We start from the raw sequence: 16,086 nt of genomic DNA, 5'->3' as shown, positions 1-16,086 counted from the left end.
TGAGCTTAGCCTTGCCATATTACAGCAACGAGAGGAGCAGCAAGGGGAGGTTGATTCAGCCCCTTTCTCAACACTAGATATGACCAGTGACACCGACGAGATACAGAATCTCGTCGGTGGTACTGCGTACCCTTGAAATTACCACCCTTCGGTAATAAAGGCCTGTCCAGTCTTGTTGGCTCTGTAGTCGCTGTGTACCCTTAATTTCATCTGGGGGTGTCTCTTTTTGCATCTGTAGTCACTGCTCCTATTCCGATGTTTAGTGGCGAAGGTCGCATAATTAAAGAGAAGGTTTAATTACAAAATTTCGATAATTTTATGCATCTGAAGATTCTTACTTATTGCCATTGCGTATTTAAATTTCAACAACAACACGTTTGTATCGTTTCATGAAGACAGTAACAAAGCAAAGCTGCGAAAGATTTTAACAAGCAGTCCATTGTGGCCAAGCAGTTAATTAATTCTTCGCTGTGCTAATTTACAACGACGCTACCATACGAGTTCGTTATGCACGTAATTAGCTCTTGTTTCAAATTTACAATCTGGAAAAAATTGTTGACAGGGATTTCAGTAAAACAGACCAACGGGACATTATAAAATCCGTATACTTGCGTACTTTCTACATTTACAGATCAATTATGCGCCGATAGATATAGACAAGTTATCGTAATGACAAACGAAAACTATTTTCCTACGATTGATTAATTATTATTTTGTATCGGTGATTTTTTATCGAGTGGAGGCGAATGTAATGTTCCTTCTTACAGAACACAGTTTTATAGTTTTCTTACAATTAGGACCGCAATTATTTAGAATTTGGATAAATAAATGTCTTGGTTGTTTTTTCTTTTACTCAAGAGTACCGTGAGTAATACTCGGATAATAACGTATTTTTATATGTTAGTATAATTTGAAAAAAGTGCGAAATCTTAAGATTATCTGTCCGAATAATAAAATTATTCGTTTTAATCTTCAGGTAGTAAAAAAGAACCGAGGTATTAAATGACAGTATGCATTTGAAATAAATTAAATGAACGTGATCTGGATTTTTAGATAAATCACAGTGATTTTAGTCTTCGATCTTCATGTTCTCGACGTCTCTTTCTTCCAAGTCCCTGCAGTCGGTAGTTTACGATTACTTCGTTCCAAATTGCTTCGATTTTTGAAGCACTTTCGGCACGTCAACCGCCAGAATGCGAGCCGGAAGTCAGCCGAGTAGAAAGCGTAGATGAATGGATTTATGGCTGAATTGATCCATCCTAAAATCCATAATTAAATGAAACTTTATTAAAATACAAAAAGATTTTTAAATTGTTCAATATATCTACAGGTATTCAATTTTTAATTTGAATCAAAGTCGGGGTCACGGTTGACTCAGTTCCGCCATTCAAGGATTAAACTCCAGTAATTAAAGTTTAGAACTCCCTTTATTCGTTTTTGAGGTTTAAAAAGGACACATGAGAAAAGAATTTAATTTTACCTTGTAATTTTAATAGGAAATGAAAGTTAACGTAATCTTATGAGTTTGAAAGCGAAAGACAATTAGATAAAACAGATGTGAAGATGCGTACATGTTAGCGGAGTACGTTGTGGTTTTAATCCCGCACATTACACGCTTGTTTGTTTATAATTTAATGTTTTTACGGTTCTAGCGACCCGTTTGTCCCATTTAAATTTTCATTAAACTGCCGTACAGAACTTTAAAAATATAATTTCGTTTTCTATGTACAAGGAAGGCACAAATAAAATTTGCATCTCGTTCCCTGGTAGAATTACAAGGTAAAATGTATGTTAAATTTATATCAACATAAGAGGATCAAAAAATGATTGAAATAAATAAATTTTTTTTAAAATAAAACACCATTCCCATTCGGTTGAAACCATTTTCAATTAGAGTAATGTTATTACAGATATGTACCTAGCCAAGTAAGTGCTGGCATCAGGATATCCGGTGGTGCCATGGGCACGAAAGGGGTAGCCAGGTATAGAATGAAAAAGGGTAGCCAGCAGGCCACAAATCCACCTACGACCACGGCTAAAGTGCCAGCTGTTTTTGTCTCCCTTGCCACTCTGTTAATGCAGCTTTGCTGATGACTTCGAACGATTCCAGACTTTTTGCTACTACTGCTGGGTGGTTCCACTTCGTCAGTGCCTCTGTCACATGTCACACTTCCGGTCCCACATTCCGTTCTTCGTATCCTGATACTCTTCGCTCGTTCGATCTGCAATCATCATTAACTTGAATCCATTGGTACGAAATCTATGTAGGGTCAATTGTGCACCCAGACAATGGTGCATCGACTGCAATTGGTGGCTCTTTAAAAAACTTTAATATATTGGGAAAATAATTCTAGTATTCCATAGCGTCGTATATTTAAATTTGAGAAGCTTTATTCTTCTCTAGATGGGTAATCATTTAAATTTCGCTTATTAATCTGCATATATTCATTCTTTCAATTGTTTGCATGATGACTTTAATGAAAGTGGACGTATGAGCGAATACTAACTTTTATTTCCCCTCGTTTCGTTATTAAAAATTCTCAAGGGGAATTCATTCGACGGAACTTCCTTAATGAAATGAGAGATATTTGTAGGAAGCAACAATTATCTAACTGGTAATTAGTTCCTTGGATAAATACACTTATGCAATATTGATTCTAATTTCCTTTAAGTAATTTCAAATCTATTTTGAAATCAGTCATTTCAATATCCTTTCATAATTGGGAAGTTAGATAATATTTTATTAATCCTTGAACGGTGGACCATGGAGAGAGCCACAATTTTAATTTAACTCTGTATTTCATATTATTTTCATTTCCTAAATTTTAAAATGAGATAAATTGAAAATAGTATGAAATATTGCCATTTTATTTCCTTTTCTTCTGATGAAAGTGTTACAAATCGTACCAGAGTTTGATATTAGTTTTGAGCAAATTTAAGGTACACGTAAATACATCTTCACGTGTTTCTCATTTAACAGTGGAAAGCTATTGAACTGTGCCGTCTTAACAGGTTTGCAAGCATTAGTATCAATAGATTCAAATTGCCAATCGATTTCTCATTTACACGAGCTCCTTGCTCTTTCCATTCAAAGTGAAATCTGCGTTCGATTCGTGCCACCAGTCAATGAATCAGGAGAATTTCAAATAGAATTTTCTACTGAAAAAAATTCTTTCTCGATATTTATGGGAAATATCTGTACAAAAAGGTTCCTCTGATTTAGTTGTATATTTTTCACGTTCATAAATTATTAATCGACATTGACCGGTTTTTAAATTTTTTCATTGAAAAGAAGATTACACCACTTTTGATATCATTTTTAGAGGTGGCAATTTTATTTGGCGGGGATGTATGTACGTAATAAAAATAATGGATTTGAAGATATATCCTTACCAAAACGTTTCGTCGTGGTCGAGTATTTTCGGTCTCGGTGGCTTCGAGGTTTCTGTGCCGGCTGGCGATCACGCAGGATATCCGACCATAAACGTAAAGCATTACCAGCATGGGTAAAAAAAATGAACCCATAGCGGAAAATATCACGTACGAGGAGTCCATATTGTACGAGCATTTTTTACTGTCACGATTTGTCGCCCGTGGAAAGCATCCTAGTAAAGGTGGACTGGTTATAGCACCGGCTAACACCCACACAGCAACGATCATCAGACCAGCTAATCTTTTGCTTCTTCGTCGTCGACTGTATATCAGTGGTTGAGTTACGGCTAGGTACCTTCAATGATGATTACACTCTTTTCAGAAACTTTCTACGGAAACGTTAAATTCATTTCATGCAGCGAAAGAAATGATTTTTCAAAGTGTATAAAGCAATTTATAAAACGATTAGAAGAAATTTTAATTCCGTCGTTGATTGCAATCTTTTGAAATCTTTCAAATGATCTCGTCGGGTGGTTTCTAAATTATCTGAGAAAATCTTATTTCGAAATTTTTCTGAAATACAAACGCCTATCATGTACAATCGTTTCCTCTATTTTTGAAACCATGGCACGTAAACGAAACGAGATTACCCTGGTAATATTTTCTTATGCGCCATGAATAAAACGTCCTATCGAATTTCACGAGTGTAAGTTTCCCGTTTAGTTGACGAGAACGTTGTAGAAAAAGGAATCGCGCGAACTTTAAAGGAGATTTCCTGTGAACAAGAAGAAGACACAGTTTTGCTACAAATTAACTGGCCGATCACGTATAAGCTTTTCCCTGTGTTCGCGCTTTGTATCGATCTTTGCTTATAGATAAAAGAGTTTGCTGGGTCATCGTTGAAAATTAAAAGTTCTTTGCCAAGTTTACGGTCCACTTTGAGCATTCCATTTATCGTACATTTGAATTCCGTTGAAAGATAAAACTGTGAGCCCTTAAAACATGTATCATGTAACACGAGACTTCATTTATGTTTAATTGAGTGTAAACTATTTTTTGAAAGAAAAATTTGATAAAGCATTTCTTGGAATTCATTTCTATAATTATAATGTTGAAAAGAAAAATGGAAGGAAAAATTGATCCATAGTGCGTTAACTCGAATGCAGTAGACTCTCGTTATATTGCCACGTGAGCGATTTGACATTCACATAAATTTTAAAACATACTAGTACCATTCATCCACTATCATAATTTATGAAAATTTTATTTTATTTTTATTTTCTCTTTCCCCTTAAAATGAAAGCTTGGAAGTTTGACAAATTTTCCACCCCTACAGACCTCTCGAAGGTGATATAACGAGAGTCTACTTTATTATGGTTTGCTATTTTTAGTAGAATTGTTACTGAAATGACTTACCTGTCTATGGATATGGCGCATAACGATAGAATGCTGGCAGTACATAGAAGGATGTCGAGGGAGACCCACGAGTCGCAGAGTACCGCACCCAACTCCCACGTACCACCTGTGAGCTTCGTCAAATTTGTTTGATTAAACTAGTGCGTTGTTTAATAAAAAGCAAAAGAATTCGTGTTTCAAAGCGATCGCTATTTCTATCGCGTTGAAACTTTTCATTTGCTTTGCAAATTCTTTCTATCAATTTACCCTGTTCTATTGAAATCCGTAAATGTATCCAAGGGATTAAACCTCAAGGATTGAAGGTAAATGGAGGAGACTTCTTCAAGGGTATTTTCATATTTATTTTCTGTTACATCGAATGGGAAATAGAATAGAAACCATGAAATAAAGACTGTTTTGTATGCATAAGGTAGAGACTGAATGCTACCATTCGATAGGAATTAACGAACAATTTGATGAAGTGGATAGGTTATAACAGATTCAGGTTTAATTGAGCCCCGTTAATTACACCGAATGCTTTAGCTCGTCAACTAAAAAGAAGCTAGAAGTAAATTATTCTCGAACCAGAAGGGTACTTCAGAGACTATCCTTCGTTCGTTATACTCATTCGTATTCCTTCATAGTCTGCGTCGTTTACTAACAGAGATCCTCGAAAGTACAGTGTTATTTTATCAATCAAATTTGCAAAGTAAGCAGTAACAAAAAATTTACACTGAACTTGAAAACACTATTATTTCTCCTCTGTGTCTGTGATAATTTCTGAACTTGTTATTCTCGTAAATAAGAGAATGTAACTCTATGCAATGAGAATCTTTGACTTTAAGAAACGTCTCCGTAGGATTTAGTTGATTGGATCGCTTCGTTCATTATGAGTCGACTCGGTTTCAATCTATATGCAAAATTGCTCTTCGCTTTTCAAGAAGAACGAAGGATCAATGTTGGTAATCGTCACGTGACGTTGTTGAGCCAACTGGCGAACACATTCGGAAAGCAAACGAAGAATCTACAATTCTTATTCTAAATGGTCACTGTTCAATTGGCTTATTATTAAATGTTATAATCGTCAAATCATAATTATTCATTCCTAAGTAATTAATATCCAGTGTCCAATGGTGATTTAATACCCCGTTAATTATTAAGCGGTGAACAATAATTAGTAGTGTTTTTTAATTTAAACAACAGCTGTATTACACTGCATTTCGAATGCGTTCGCGTACCGTAAAGTTTATCGAGAATTTTTTTTCATTTTTGTCTCTTGGTCCATTATTATTGTATGGTAGGATGAACTTCGCGAATGAACGACTACGTGAACATCATTGACCAATGACTTTCTATTGTTTACACCGTTTTGAAGTACCTTTATATACCTGTAATAATACTGCTGGTGGCATTACAGCCAGACCGACCAATAAATCCGCAGCGGCCAAACTGGATACGAAACAATTAGTTACGGATCGAAGGCGCCTAGTTGTTATCACAGCCGCGATAACCAGTGTGTTGCCTACCTGTGATAAAATAGAAAATCTGTATTTTATTTAGAGAAATTCATTGGAATTGAATCTTCTGTCTTAGGTGGATTCGGGAATTTTATGTAAAAAGGTATTAAGGTGTAATAAGTTAAAAAATATGAATAGTTCATTAGATGTTTTAAATTTAAGATTGAGGCATTTTCTAAAAAAATTTGGAAAATCAATTCATTTTTTCATATTTTATCGTATCGTACTTATAAATGGGCTCAGAGAAAAATAAATATTCTTGCAATATTCAATTTCAATTTCACAATTTTTTTATTTGATCTCGAAGCAAGATTAAATTGTAAGCCCTTCCAATTGTGCAATTCACCACGTACAGTTATTGTGCAGCTGCTATGAATCATCTATTGTATACATAGTTACTACATAGCTATTGTATAGCTACTGTATACCTACCATGTACCTGCTATGTATGGTTGATTTCACATTACACTAAAGAAAATGTTAGTTTTCGAAACTTGAATTTCTCCTCGAATCCATCAGTATACAGAAACTTTTAAACACCTCAGGCGACATGCTGCCTTGGAATTTAAAATAAAGGGCAAAGCAAATACCAGCAACCAAATCAAATTCTTTCGATAATGTCACTCGGTATTTCAATACCCGTTTCTCAGACATAGCTAACAGAAAAATAATAGAATTATTAGAAATATTCGGATACTCTAAAATTACATGACATGAGTGAGAAGAATATATATTAGAATGTTAGAACATTAGAACATTAGAATATTAAAACATTAGAACATTGGAGCATTAAAATATTGGAATATTGGAATATTGGAATATTAGAATATTGGAATATTAGAATATTAGAATATTAGAATATTAGAATATTAGAACATTAGAACATTAGAACATTAGAACATTAGAATATTGGAATATTAGAATATTAGAATATTGGAACATTGGAACATTAGAGCATTACTACATTAGGGCATTAGAAGATTAAAATCTTAGAATCTTAGAATTTTAGAATCTCAGAATCTCAGAACGATGAAGAAGCCAGTCTAGATATTATGGGAAACTAGAACCACCCAGGCTCCTAGTTGCCCTAATATCCAAAATTAGAAGAATTGATATATTTGCTAATTAGACCTTAAAACTAAAAAAAGAAAGAAAATGGAAAACTTACTATAGTGACGATGATTAACATGGTGAAAAGTCCGGCTAAAACGAGGTCCGTCCAATTCGGTAGATAATATTCTGCCTGGATATTTTGTTCGGTCGTCGACACGGTGCTATTCCATTGATAAACGTCCCCATAGTAATTGGTCGTTTGATTCGCCATGACGCTTAACCCCGGTCCATCGACGACGATCTCTGCTCAACAATTTGGGCATTTCCGAGTGTCATACAGTTTCCTGTAAGATAAATTTTCTCCGATGATTTTCGAACCTACGGGCATTGTAAAACTAGAAGAAGGCTCTTTATCCCAATTACTTCTTTCACGGTAATCGAACAAGACGTTTCCGGGTATTATGTTGCCTCGATCACTCTCGATTGCCAACGTAATCTTACGTTCCACAAAAGAGAACAATGTACAGAGGAGAAGGTTCTGAAAGGGTATACCTAAGTATCTCTGTTACTGCGGATACTCGAAGGAAAATAATATCGAGAATAGAGAGAAATTCGAGGACCGGAGGAAAATTTACTGAAAGATAACTTCCGTTTTCAAAAGTTAAAAATTGTTGAAGTTTCTTATATCAACTGTTACAAAAGGAAACAATACTGATGAAATTGACATTTCATCAGAGACTTTTAATTAGTGTTGAATGGCATACCATTAGAGATTGAAAAATTTAAAAAATAATAGATATGTTTCAATAAAAAATGCAATGTTAAATTACAATGTAAATTGGCGAAAGAGGTACTAAATTCGTAACATTTGTTGAAAATCCCATAGCAAGTAATCAAGGCAATCAACAGATTTAGAGGAAGCCATTACTTTGAGAACAAGTAGAAAACTATAGATATAAATCACGGGAATGGGATAAATTCCAATATTGTTCGTAATTAATAACTTCGATGGAGGAGCTTAAGGATTTTCAAAGCAAGTTTCTGACCGACTTTTACGTTCATAGCAATCCACAGGCAAAGTATTTTCCGTTGTTGGATGATAATGTAGTGGTAGTAATGCGTTATTTTTTACGGCGTGAAAACGTTATCGCATACAGAAGAGCTCGTAGGTTATCCACGACCTACATCTACGACCGTACTTTTAAGAAAGGTATCTACTTCCTAGAGATAGAGAAAATCCTCGAATTGTCTGGTGAACCACGAAATATAATTACTGAAAAGAAACTTTCAGTTAGTGGCAATAAAAACAGAATCGTTTTACTTAGGGCTTAGAGTATAATAATAATATATATATAATTATTTTGACATCATTTATGTTATTAAAAATAGGCAAAAGAAATATTTAAATTATTATAGTTAAAAGATCATTATAATAGTGACAAAGTACAGATTATATAGACGTGTGAATTAAATTGGAATTAAAATCTGCAATTAAGTGGTGGGAGTAAATAAACGTCATATTGCTTTAACAAATATAACATTCGAAGATTGTAATTAACCCACTTTTCTGTAACTCGAACAAGATTCAGGTTTCCTATGCGATGCTTGCAGAAGCGAAAAGGAATGTAATTTCATTGGGAGTTACATGCTATCTTGGGCACTCTAATTATCGTCTTGATTACCGAGGATTTAACACTTTACAGATGAAAGATTATTGATTTACGATGATACAATTGTTCATTAAGATCCAATTGAGATTTTACTACTCGTTTCTAAGTATGACTTGAAACTCATTTTTCTATGATTCAGATTTCAGTCTATATTGTTTATTATCGTTAGATTAGATTTGGGTTGGATTGAATTAGATAAATTATAGTAGCTGAGCCCCGAATAATAATAATAATAATAAAAAAACAAAATAAATTAATAAACTTATGTTTAATTACACGTTCTCTCTTTGAATTTTCCAATTAAATGATAATCTTTAACATACTTATTTATCCTTTTAGTATAAACTTTTATTCGTTTAATTTAAATTCCACCTGGTTTTCTTTCTCTTGATACTTTTAATTTACAAAGACGATGTACACGTACTTACCTATAACTGCACAGTTTTAGAATAAGATATACACATAACGTGATCGTGTAATATTTAAGGAATAAATGCAAAGGATATTCCAGCTGCATGCTGTAGTTAGGATTTTAAGTCTGCAGGAACATAAATTTCTGCTCCCAATAAACCTAGAGACATCTGCGCAGAATAATTTGTATTCTAGCGTGAAACTAACTTGCATCTGTCCTCATTTAAACTGTATGTATATTTCATAAGTAACCACATTTGCACTTATTGTGTTCGCATCGGAAATGAGTTTTTTATTGAATTAGAAGGTTTTTTGTTAGATGAACAACTGATTTTCATTTTAAATCAATATTTAAATCAAATAATAGGTAGTAGATAATAGATGAATAGGTAAATAGATAGAGTAGATAAATACAAAAAATAAAGTAGATAAATAATTTTTGAAATTATGATGATACATCTTGTTCCATTTACGATACAACTATTTACACGTTTTCATCTTCGTCCTTTTTTCAATCTCAACATTCTAAACATCTAATCCACTTTTCCGTAGAGTCAGAGAACAAATGGCCATAGAAAATACATTCAGTGTCGACACTGCTTTTCTTTGCAGAATCTTTGTTCCTCTTCTGATGAAAAATAGTCTTTCCTCGCTTTTTCTTATTCTACCCGAGGTTCAGCTTTCTTTTACAAAGTACAAGATGTTTCAAATTATTTGCATATAGTATGGAAATTACAGTAGAAAAATAAAAAAATAAAATTACGCAAACATTTCTGTGAGATGTATAATTATTTATTTTCTTATTTGTTGAAATATTTCTGTCAGGTAATTAGTATAGCTTCCATTAGAAAAATTAAAAAAAAATCATAATCAGCTGAAACAGCGAAAAACGATACAGATTTAAGACGGATTAAAATAATTGATATTAATCATCGCGTTAGTCTGTGAGACCATAGACGGACAGTCTAGGGCCAAAGAAGACTATGGATCTTTGACGGCAAAGGGGTTGAAATCATGAAAGGATGAAAAATTAGTTCACACGTGTCTGCCCTTTACGCGGAACAGGAGAGGCTTCTTCACTTTTCAATCTCTTTAGGCTGCCGTCATCGGGGAGAAAGAATGTGCCAGCTTGCAATTGAAATGACGATGTTCTAAAAAAATGTCGCGAGTACAAGGCGGGAAGAATACGTTTCCATGTCATTATGCAACGTACTAAGAATGCAGGGAAACTCTCGCGTATATACCACGAAATATTCAGCTCGACGAAGTTTGCCGGGTTTGCTGGTGTTTGAAATGAAACGCTTCCTTCGACGGTACTTAATTTTCCGCGACGACACTAACAAGTAATTCTACGGAGCTACCAAAATGCTCTTGCGAGCAGTGTGCGGTGAAAAAGAAAAAAAATAGAGGGGAAGAAAAGCGATTGGAAAGTTCGGGAAGTGATTTAACCCTTCCAAAGGAGTCTTCATTAGAGCGAAAGCTGGGACTTGCTTCTTTGAATTAGCCTTTCAGAAAAACTTAACATGTTAATTCAGCTTTCAATTAAGGACACTAATTATTAATAATTCAAAAGAAAAGTTATATTTTCTATGATATTTCTTGAAAGTAGAAAGGTTTTCATGTCAATATTTGACGAATTGACGAATTGTCAATATTTAAAATGTTAATGAGGTGGTTTAATAAGAACCAAAGTGTTGAAAAAAATAGAAAAATATATGGATAAAGAATGTCAGCATATATTCCAACAAAAACATTTTGAAAAATTTTATAATTTAAATAAGAAACTTGAAATCAGTCATCTTGATTCATTGGTAATTGTATGTAATGTTAATTAGAAATCATTGAATACCAACTTCGAACACCCTTTAAATATTAAAATGCTATGATTTATGCCAGCAATTTTCAACTGGCTGGTTAAACAACAATTCTAATTCCGACTGGAGGAGGGATGAAACATAAGAAGAAAACAGAAATTCTGTTCGATCCAGCCTTGAACCAGTCCAATAATTTAGAAGTTGCTAGTTCGATCGATCAAATACTGATAGAGATATTCCCAGCTGGAAGGCGGGAGATTCTTGGTCAGTCATAAATAATCACCGTTCTGACACGGTACCAGAGGATGGTTCCCGATGTATAAAACACGATTCACAGAAGGGTAGTGGATGAACGGGTAGAGCGTAAGAAGTATGAACCAGCAGACTGTGGTCGATCGATGGGAAAAATAAGAGGAAAGGGAATTTTCGCGGAAAGGGAATTCGTGTTGCATAATCAAATCGATGGTGCATCCTTAGAAACTCTGTTTTTGTATTAATGATACCGCTAATGGTCAATAAGGTGCTATCAATAAGATTAATTAATTTCATACATTTTACACTCAAAAGATATAATGAATGAGAAAGGATTTTCATTTAAGAAATACAAATAGAGCCTTTCGAATATCTTAACAAATTTTTATATTTTTTCATTTAATAGTTATTTAAAATAATAGAAATTTAATCGTAAAATAGTTTAAATTATCTGCACGAATCTTTTCACCTGATTTATCCTAATGGTATCCAATCACGAGATCGAGGCATTTTAAAATTTCTGCGATGTAGGGGGTCTCAATTCAAGCAAGGATGCACTAATCTCCTCCGGAAACAATTTTGCAGTCCCCGTACCTAGAGTCAACCCTGCAGAATTCGATTTTCAATAAATTTACCCTAACGAGGTTGATCCTGATACCGATATATTCTTCACTTAATTTGCATATTGTCTGCAAACGATTTATTCAAACGCGAACTTAGAGTAATCTATACGGCTTGAATTTTTATTTAGGTACTTTAGGTAATAATTGTGGCTCTTAATTTTGGAGATGCCTTTTATTTTAATACTCTCTTCAATAGTTTGATAAGTTGACTGTGGGTATTTTAAAAATATGTCAAAAATGAAGAGTGGATCGTTTGGCAAATTCTGGATGTAATATGTTTCTCTTGAAAGGAAGATCAGTTTCATATGCTTTATTCTTCTTTCCTTCTCGCGCAGTCGGATCTCTCGCTCTCTCGCTGACCTACCCTACACTAGTGTAAGGTGTAGACACAAGATGAGGATATCTTTTTCTCTTCTTTACTATACGCATCGTGCGTATTCTAGGGGAAAAAGTAGGTCACGACGTTTCCAGATGTCTCGATCACCATTTACATTCCGCACCCTTTAGGCACTGATGTTTCAACCCCTTTCTCTGGGGAGTTATGTTAGGGTAGACCGCTCATTGGCAGTCGGGGAAAATTCCTGGTAGGCCGGTAGCGATTTGGATTTTAATAATACTCCCTTTTGGAATATTATTATCAAACAAAAGTGCAGAATTTATCATTGGAAACTGCAGTGACGAGTAGTAATTTCCGGTAAACCTGGGCCATTTTCGGTGAATCTAAAACGATTTATCAGCCGGAAGATTAATTCCAAATGAATTTTCCATTCCTCGTTAAACGATTCTGTCCTCCTGGCACCCGAACAGGATATCATCTGACTGATTATTAGTTTCCGAGTGAACGAGCTTGTCGCAATGTGAATGCTGGAAAATACTGACCTAAGTAAATCAAACTAATGAACCTTCTTATTAATTTTTGAACTGTTCAATTTGTAATATTTCTTGGGTATTTTAAGTACATTCAACAGCATTCTTTGCAAATAAATACTATACTGAGAGTGACTCTCGCAACATTTTCACTTATAAAAAAATATTCTCCAACACTTCTTGCGTGACATTTATTCTCAAGTGAATAGGCACCCTCAGAGATAGTGTTAAATATTTCAAGGGATTTTTTATTGTTTTATTAGACAAAATGTGATCGCAAATGGATTAAAATTTACTTTTATTTCATATCTATCTTAATTGTTAATAAAAATGCAATTCGCATCTATCCTGATTTTAATAATTTTTATTTACTTTTGCTCATTTGTTCGAGTTTGAAATGAAAGCTTTTGTGTTTTTTCGACCGTGTTAATTCGAGTACTTTAAAAATCTAGACGTACTTGATACATTTTTTATTAATCGCGTGATAATTAGCGGAATGGGTAAATTTTACAAATATAGAAACGTTAGTTAAAGAAATATTAATTTTCCAACGGTTTTAAAAGAAATAAAAATGTTATTTCGTTTCAAGTTTTTACATTCTCAACGTGCAACATGCGGACGACCGTGCTGGTTCAGTTAATAAGCTAGAATGAGTACTGAGCTAATTGCACGCGAAATAGGTGTTTCTTTAAAAACGACATGCACTCTTGAATGTAACTAGAATCCCTTGTGCCCGGAACCGAGAAAATATTTTTATTTAAAGTCAACAACAAAAAAAAGGAAGGGGAAGAAAAAATGCTACATATCGTCGAGAGATTTTTATTGAGCCAAAAGGAACAGCAAAACTTGATAATCTTCTCGATAAATAATTCATGATCTGATACTTATTCGCTTATTTCCACTCGTAGAAAATCGGAAACACCCTCCATTATATCAGGAAAATTCTGCTAAAAGCTAATATTCGTTTATCTCTCTTATTATTTCCGTTTCTGTTACTGCTTTTACTATCGTAAAAAGTATACCATTAACGTTAAATTTTAGTCAGTACAAAATTACATTCATTATCAATTTGCAAATTAAAATTATTTCTCAGTAATAATAATTAATAGAAATGGCAAAGTATTCCATTATGTAAGAGATGTGGCAACGAAGAAAATTACCTTGAAAATGGTAGAAACTTTTGCATATGTGCACTTCTGATGAGTTAAACGGGTTATGTCATGTTATGTCATAAGGATACGAGGAAAACAATCGTTTATCGTGCAACTGTCGTTAAGTCCCCCGGGAAAATTCTGTCTTATTCCCCTAGAAATCGGCTTTTCTATTCGTGTCATACGCATACGGTGCACTTGTTATGTAACTGCTTCACCCTGAAGGATGTAAGTACATAAAATATCCGACTCTCAGACGCGCGAAACTTGTGTACACGAATTCAATAGTAGCCTCGTGTCATGTGGTATTAGATAGATCTCTGCTGTGTGTGTATTGGATCCTATCTCCCCTTACAGCCATCCATTCACCAATCTGCTTTCTTGATCTGGTATAGAATATATCATTATTGAACCACAATGATTTTCCTCGGAATGAAAATATAATACAGTAAAATATTCATTATTTGATATAATAGCAATTTTTTAAATAATTGGTTTAAAAATAAAATGAATTATTATTTAAATGATTCTGTAGACGACACAATTGTCAGTGTTAAGTGAATCATTGCATTAAATGGAATTAATATAGCGACGTGTATGTACAATAGAAATTCCTAATTATTTGAACGCTGTTTAACTAAGCGTTCGACTTGTTTAAACAACGAGATACCGTAAGAGGAAAGCAAATGTTTTATGTATATATCAGTTTACGTGGACACGTATCGTAAGTGCGTTATTACGAATTCATTGGTTTAATGAGCATCAAACTGTGGAATAATAAATCAAGTGGAAAATGGTGAAAGCATAGTAGATAGATTGTAGACTTGAAAAATGATAAATAAACAATAAGTAACGCGATAGAAACGTGACAATTATAAATAACGATGAAAATTTCATTTCATCGAAGGAATGTAATCTTTGGAAATAAATTGTTATCGTTTAATTAAAAGGTATAACTAAAATTGATTAGATTACATATCTGTTTGAAAAGATAATAATTTTCTTTAAATTAAAAATCAATTTTATTTTCAAGTTATAATAAAATATAAAATAATTTAATGTAGAAGACAAGAGAGTAGAATTACGAAAGGTATATACAGTAAGCAGCTTTGACCAAAACTTTCGATAAGCTGAAAGTATGCTCCTACTTGTTTGAAAATTCTACTTGACAAGAATCCAATACAAAGAAAATTTCAACTTTTTGCATAATACTATTGAATACAAGTTTTTCAAATACCTCCTTAACTTCAAAATAATATACAAAATTAAATAACAATGTATTGTGAATGCAATTGAAGGAATTATTTTTAAAATGAAGTAGGTATAATTTTTAAAATGAAGTAGGTATAATTTTTTATAAATTAAAAACTAAACTTTTCAAGAAGAAAATATTCTTTCATAAAAGTAATAAAAGGAATAAGTGGGAAATGCGGATGATAAAAAATGATTCATGGAGAAAAATAGTTTAAACTGAGGTGTAAAGCTAATCACTATTGATTTCCTGTGGATGTTGCGTTAAGCTGAGAGAGAAAAAAAACGGTTGATCTGTGAAATTGGTTATAACGTGATTACCACAGGAATACCAATGGGAATTAGATTAAAATGCAAATCGGCCATCGTGCCAGTGCTGTTCGATGTTTTATCCCGATTGGATGTAACGTTTCACCGCAGAATTGAATTTAGAATTAAACTGATTTCGTATCACTTCCAACTGCTAATTGCATGTGCTGTTCCAAACTGAGATTGCGTATTGAAATTTCACCGATTAATTACACGTAAACAGAGAAACACAAAATTAACGCACATTCCGTTCTTTAATTCTAATTATACACATTAATTCTTTTAAAAATGTTATCCTTAGAACGTTTAATAATTTTTTAAAAATAATGATTATTTTTCTTGCAAAATAATATATTTTATTCGTATTCGTAGCTTATAAACGACTTTTATCTGAATATTAA

General features: G+C 33.4%; 1 protein-coding gene across 3 annotated transcripts in view; it reads right to left on the bottom strand.

The window, feature by feature from the left end:
* Positions 1-586: 586 nt before the first annotated feature.
* Positions 587-16,086, bottom strand: part of LOC114879889 (octopamine receptor 1-like) — a 39,712-nt gene continuing 24,212 nt past the window's right edge. For all 3 annotated transcript variants that reach the window (XM_046285378.1, XM_029195263.2, XM_029195271.2), the window contains 6 exons: positions 7,453-7,681; positions 6,156-6,293; positions 4,789-4,901; positions 3,394-3,727; positions 1,919-2,222; positions 587-1,259 (listed from right to left, as the gene is read on the bottom strand). In XM_046285378.1, the coding sequence (XP_046141334.1) occupies positions 1,084-1,259; positions 1,919-2,222; positions 3,394-3,727; positions 4,789-4,901; positions 6,156-6,293; positions 7,453-7,608 (1,221 nt within the window). In that variant the 5' untranslated portion in view covers positions 7,609-7,681 and the 3' untranslated portion in view covers positions 587-1,083. The remainder of the gene's footprint in view (positions 1,260-1,918; positions 2,223-3,393; positions 3,728-4,788; positions 4,902-6,155; positions 6,294-7,452; positions 7,682-16,086) is intronic.

This window comes from Osmia bicornis, chromosome 4, assembly GCF_907164935.1.
Source record: "Osmia bicornis bicornis chromosome 4, iOsmBic2.1, whole genome shotgun sequence".
In the NCBI taxonomy this organism is placed as follows: Eukaryota; Metazoa; Arthropoda; class Insecta; order Hymenoptera; family Megachilidae; genus Osmia; species Osmia bicornis.
The sequence above is the reverse complement of the archived record's forward strand: the minus strand, read 5'-3'. Positions and strand labels throughout refer to the sequence as shown.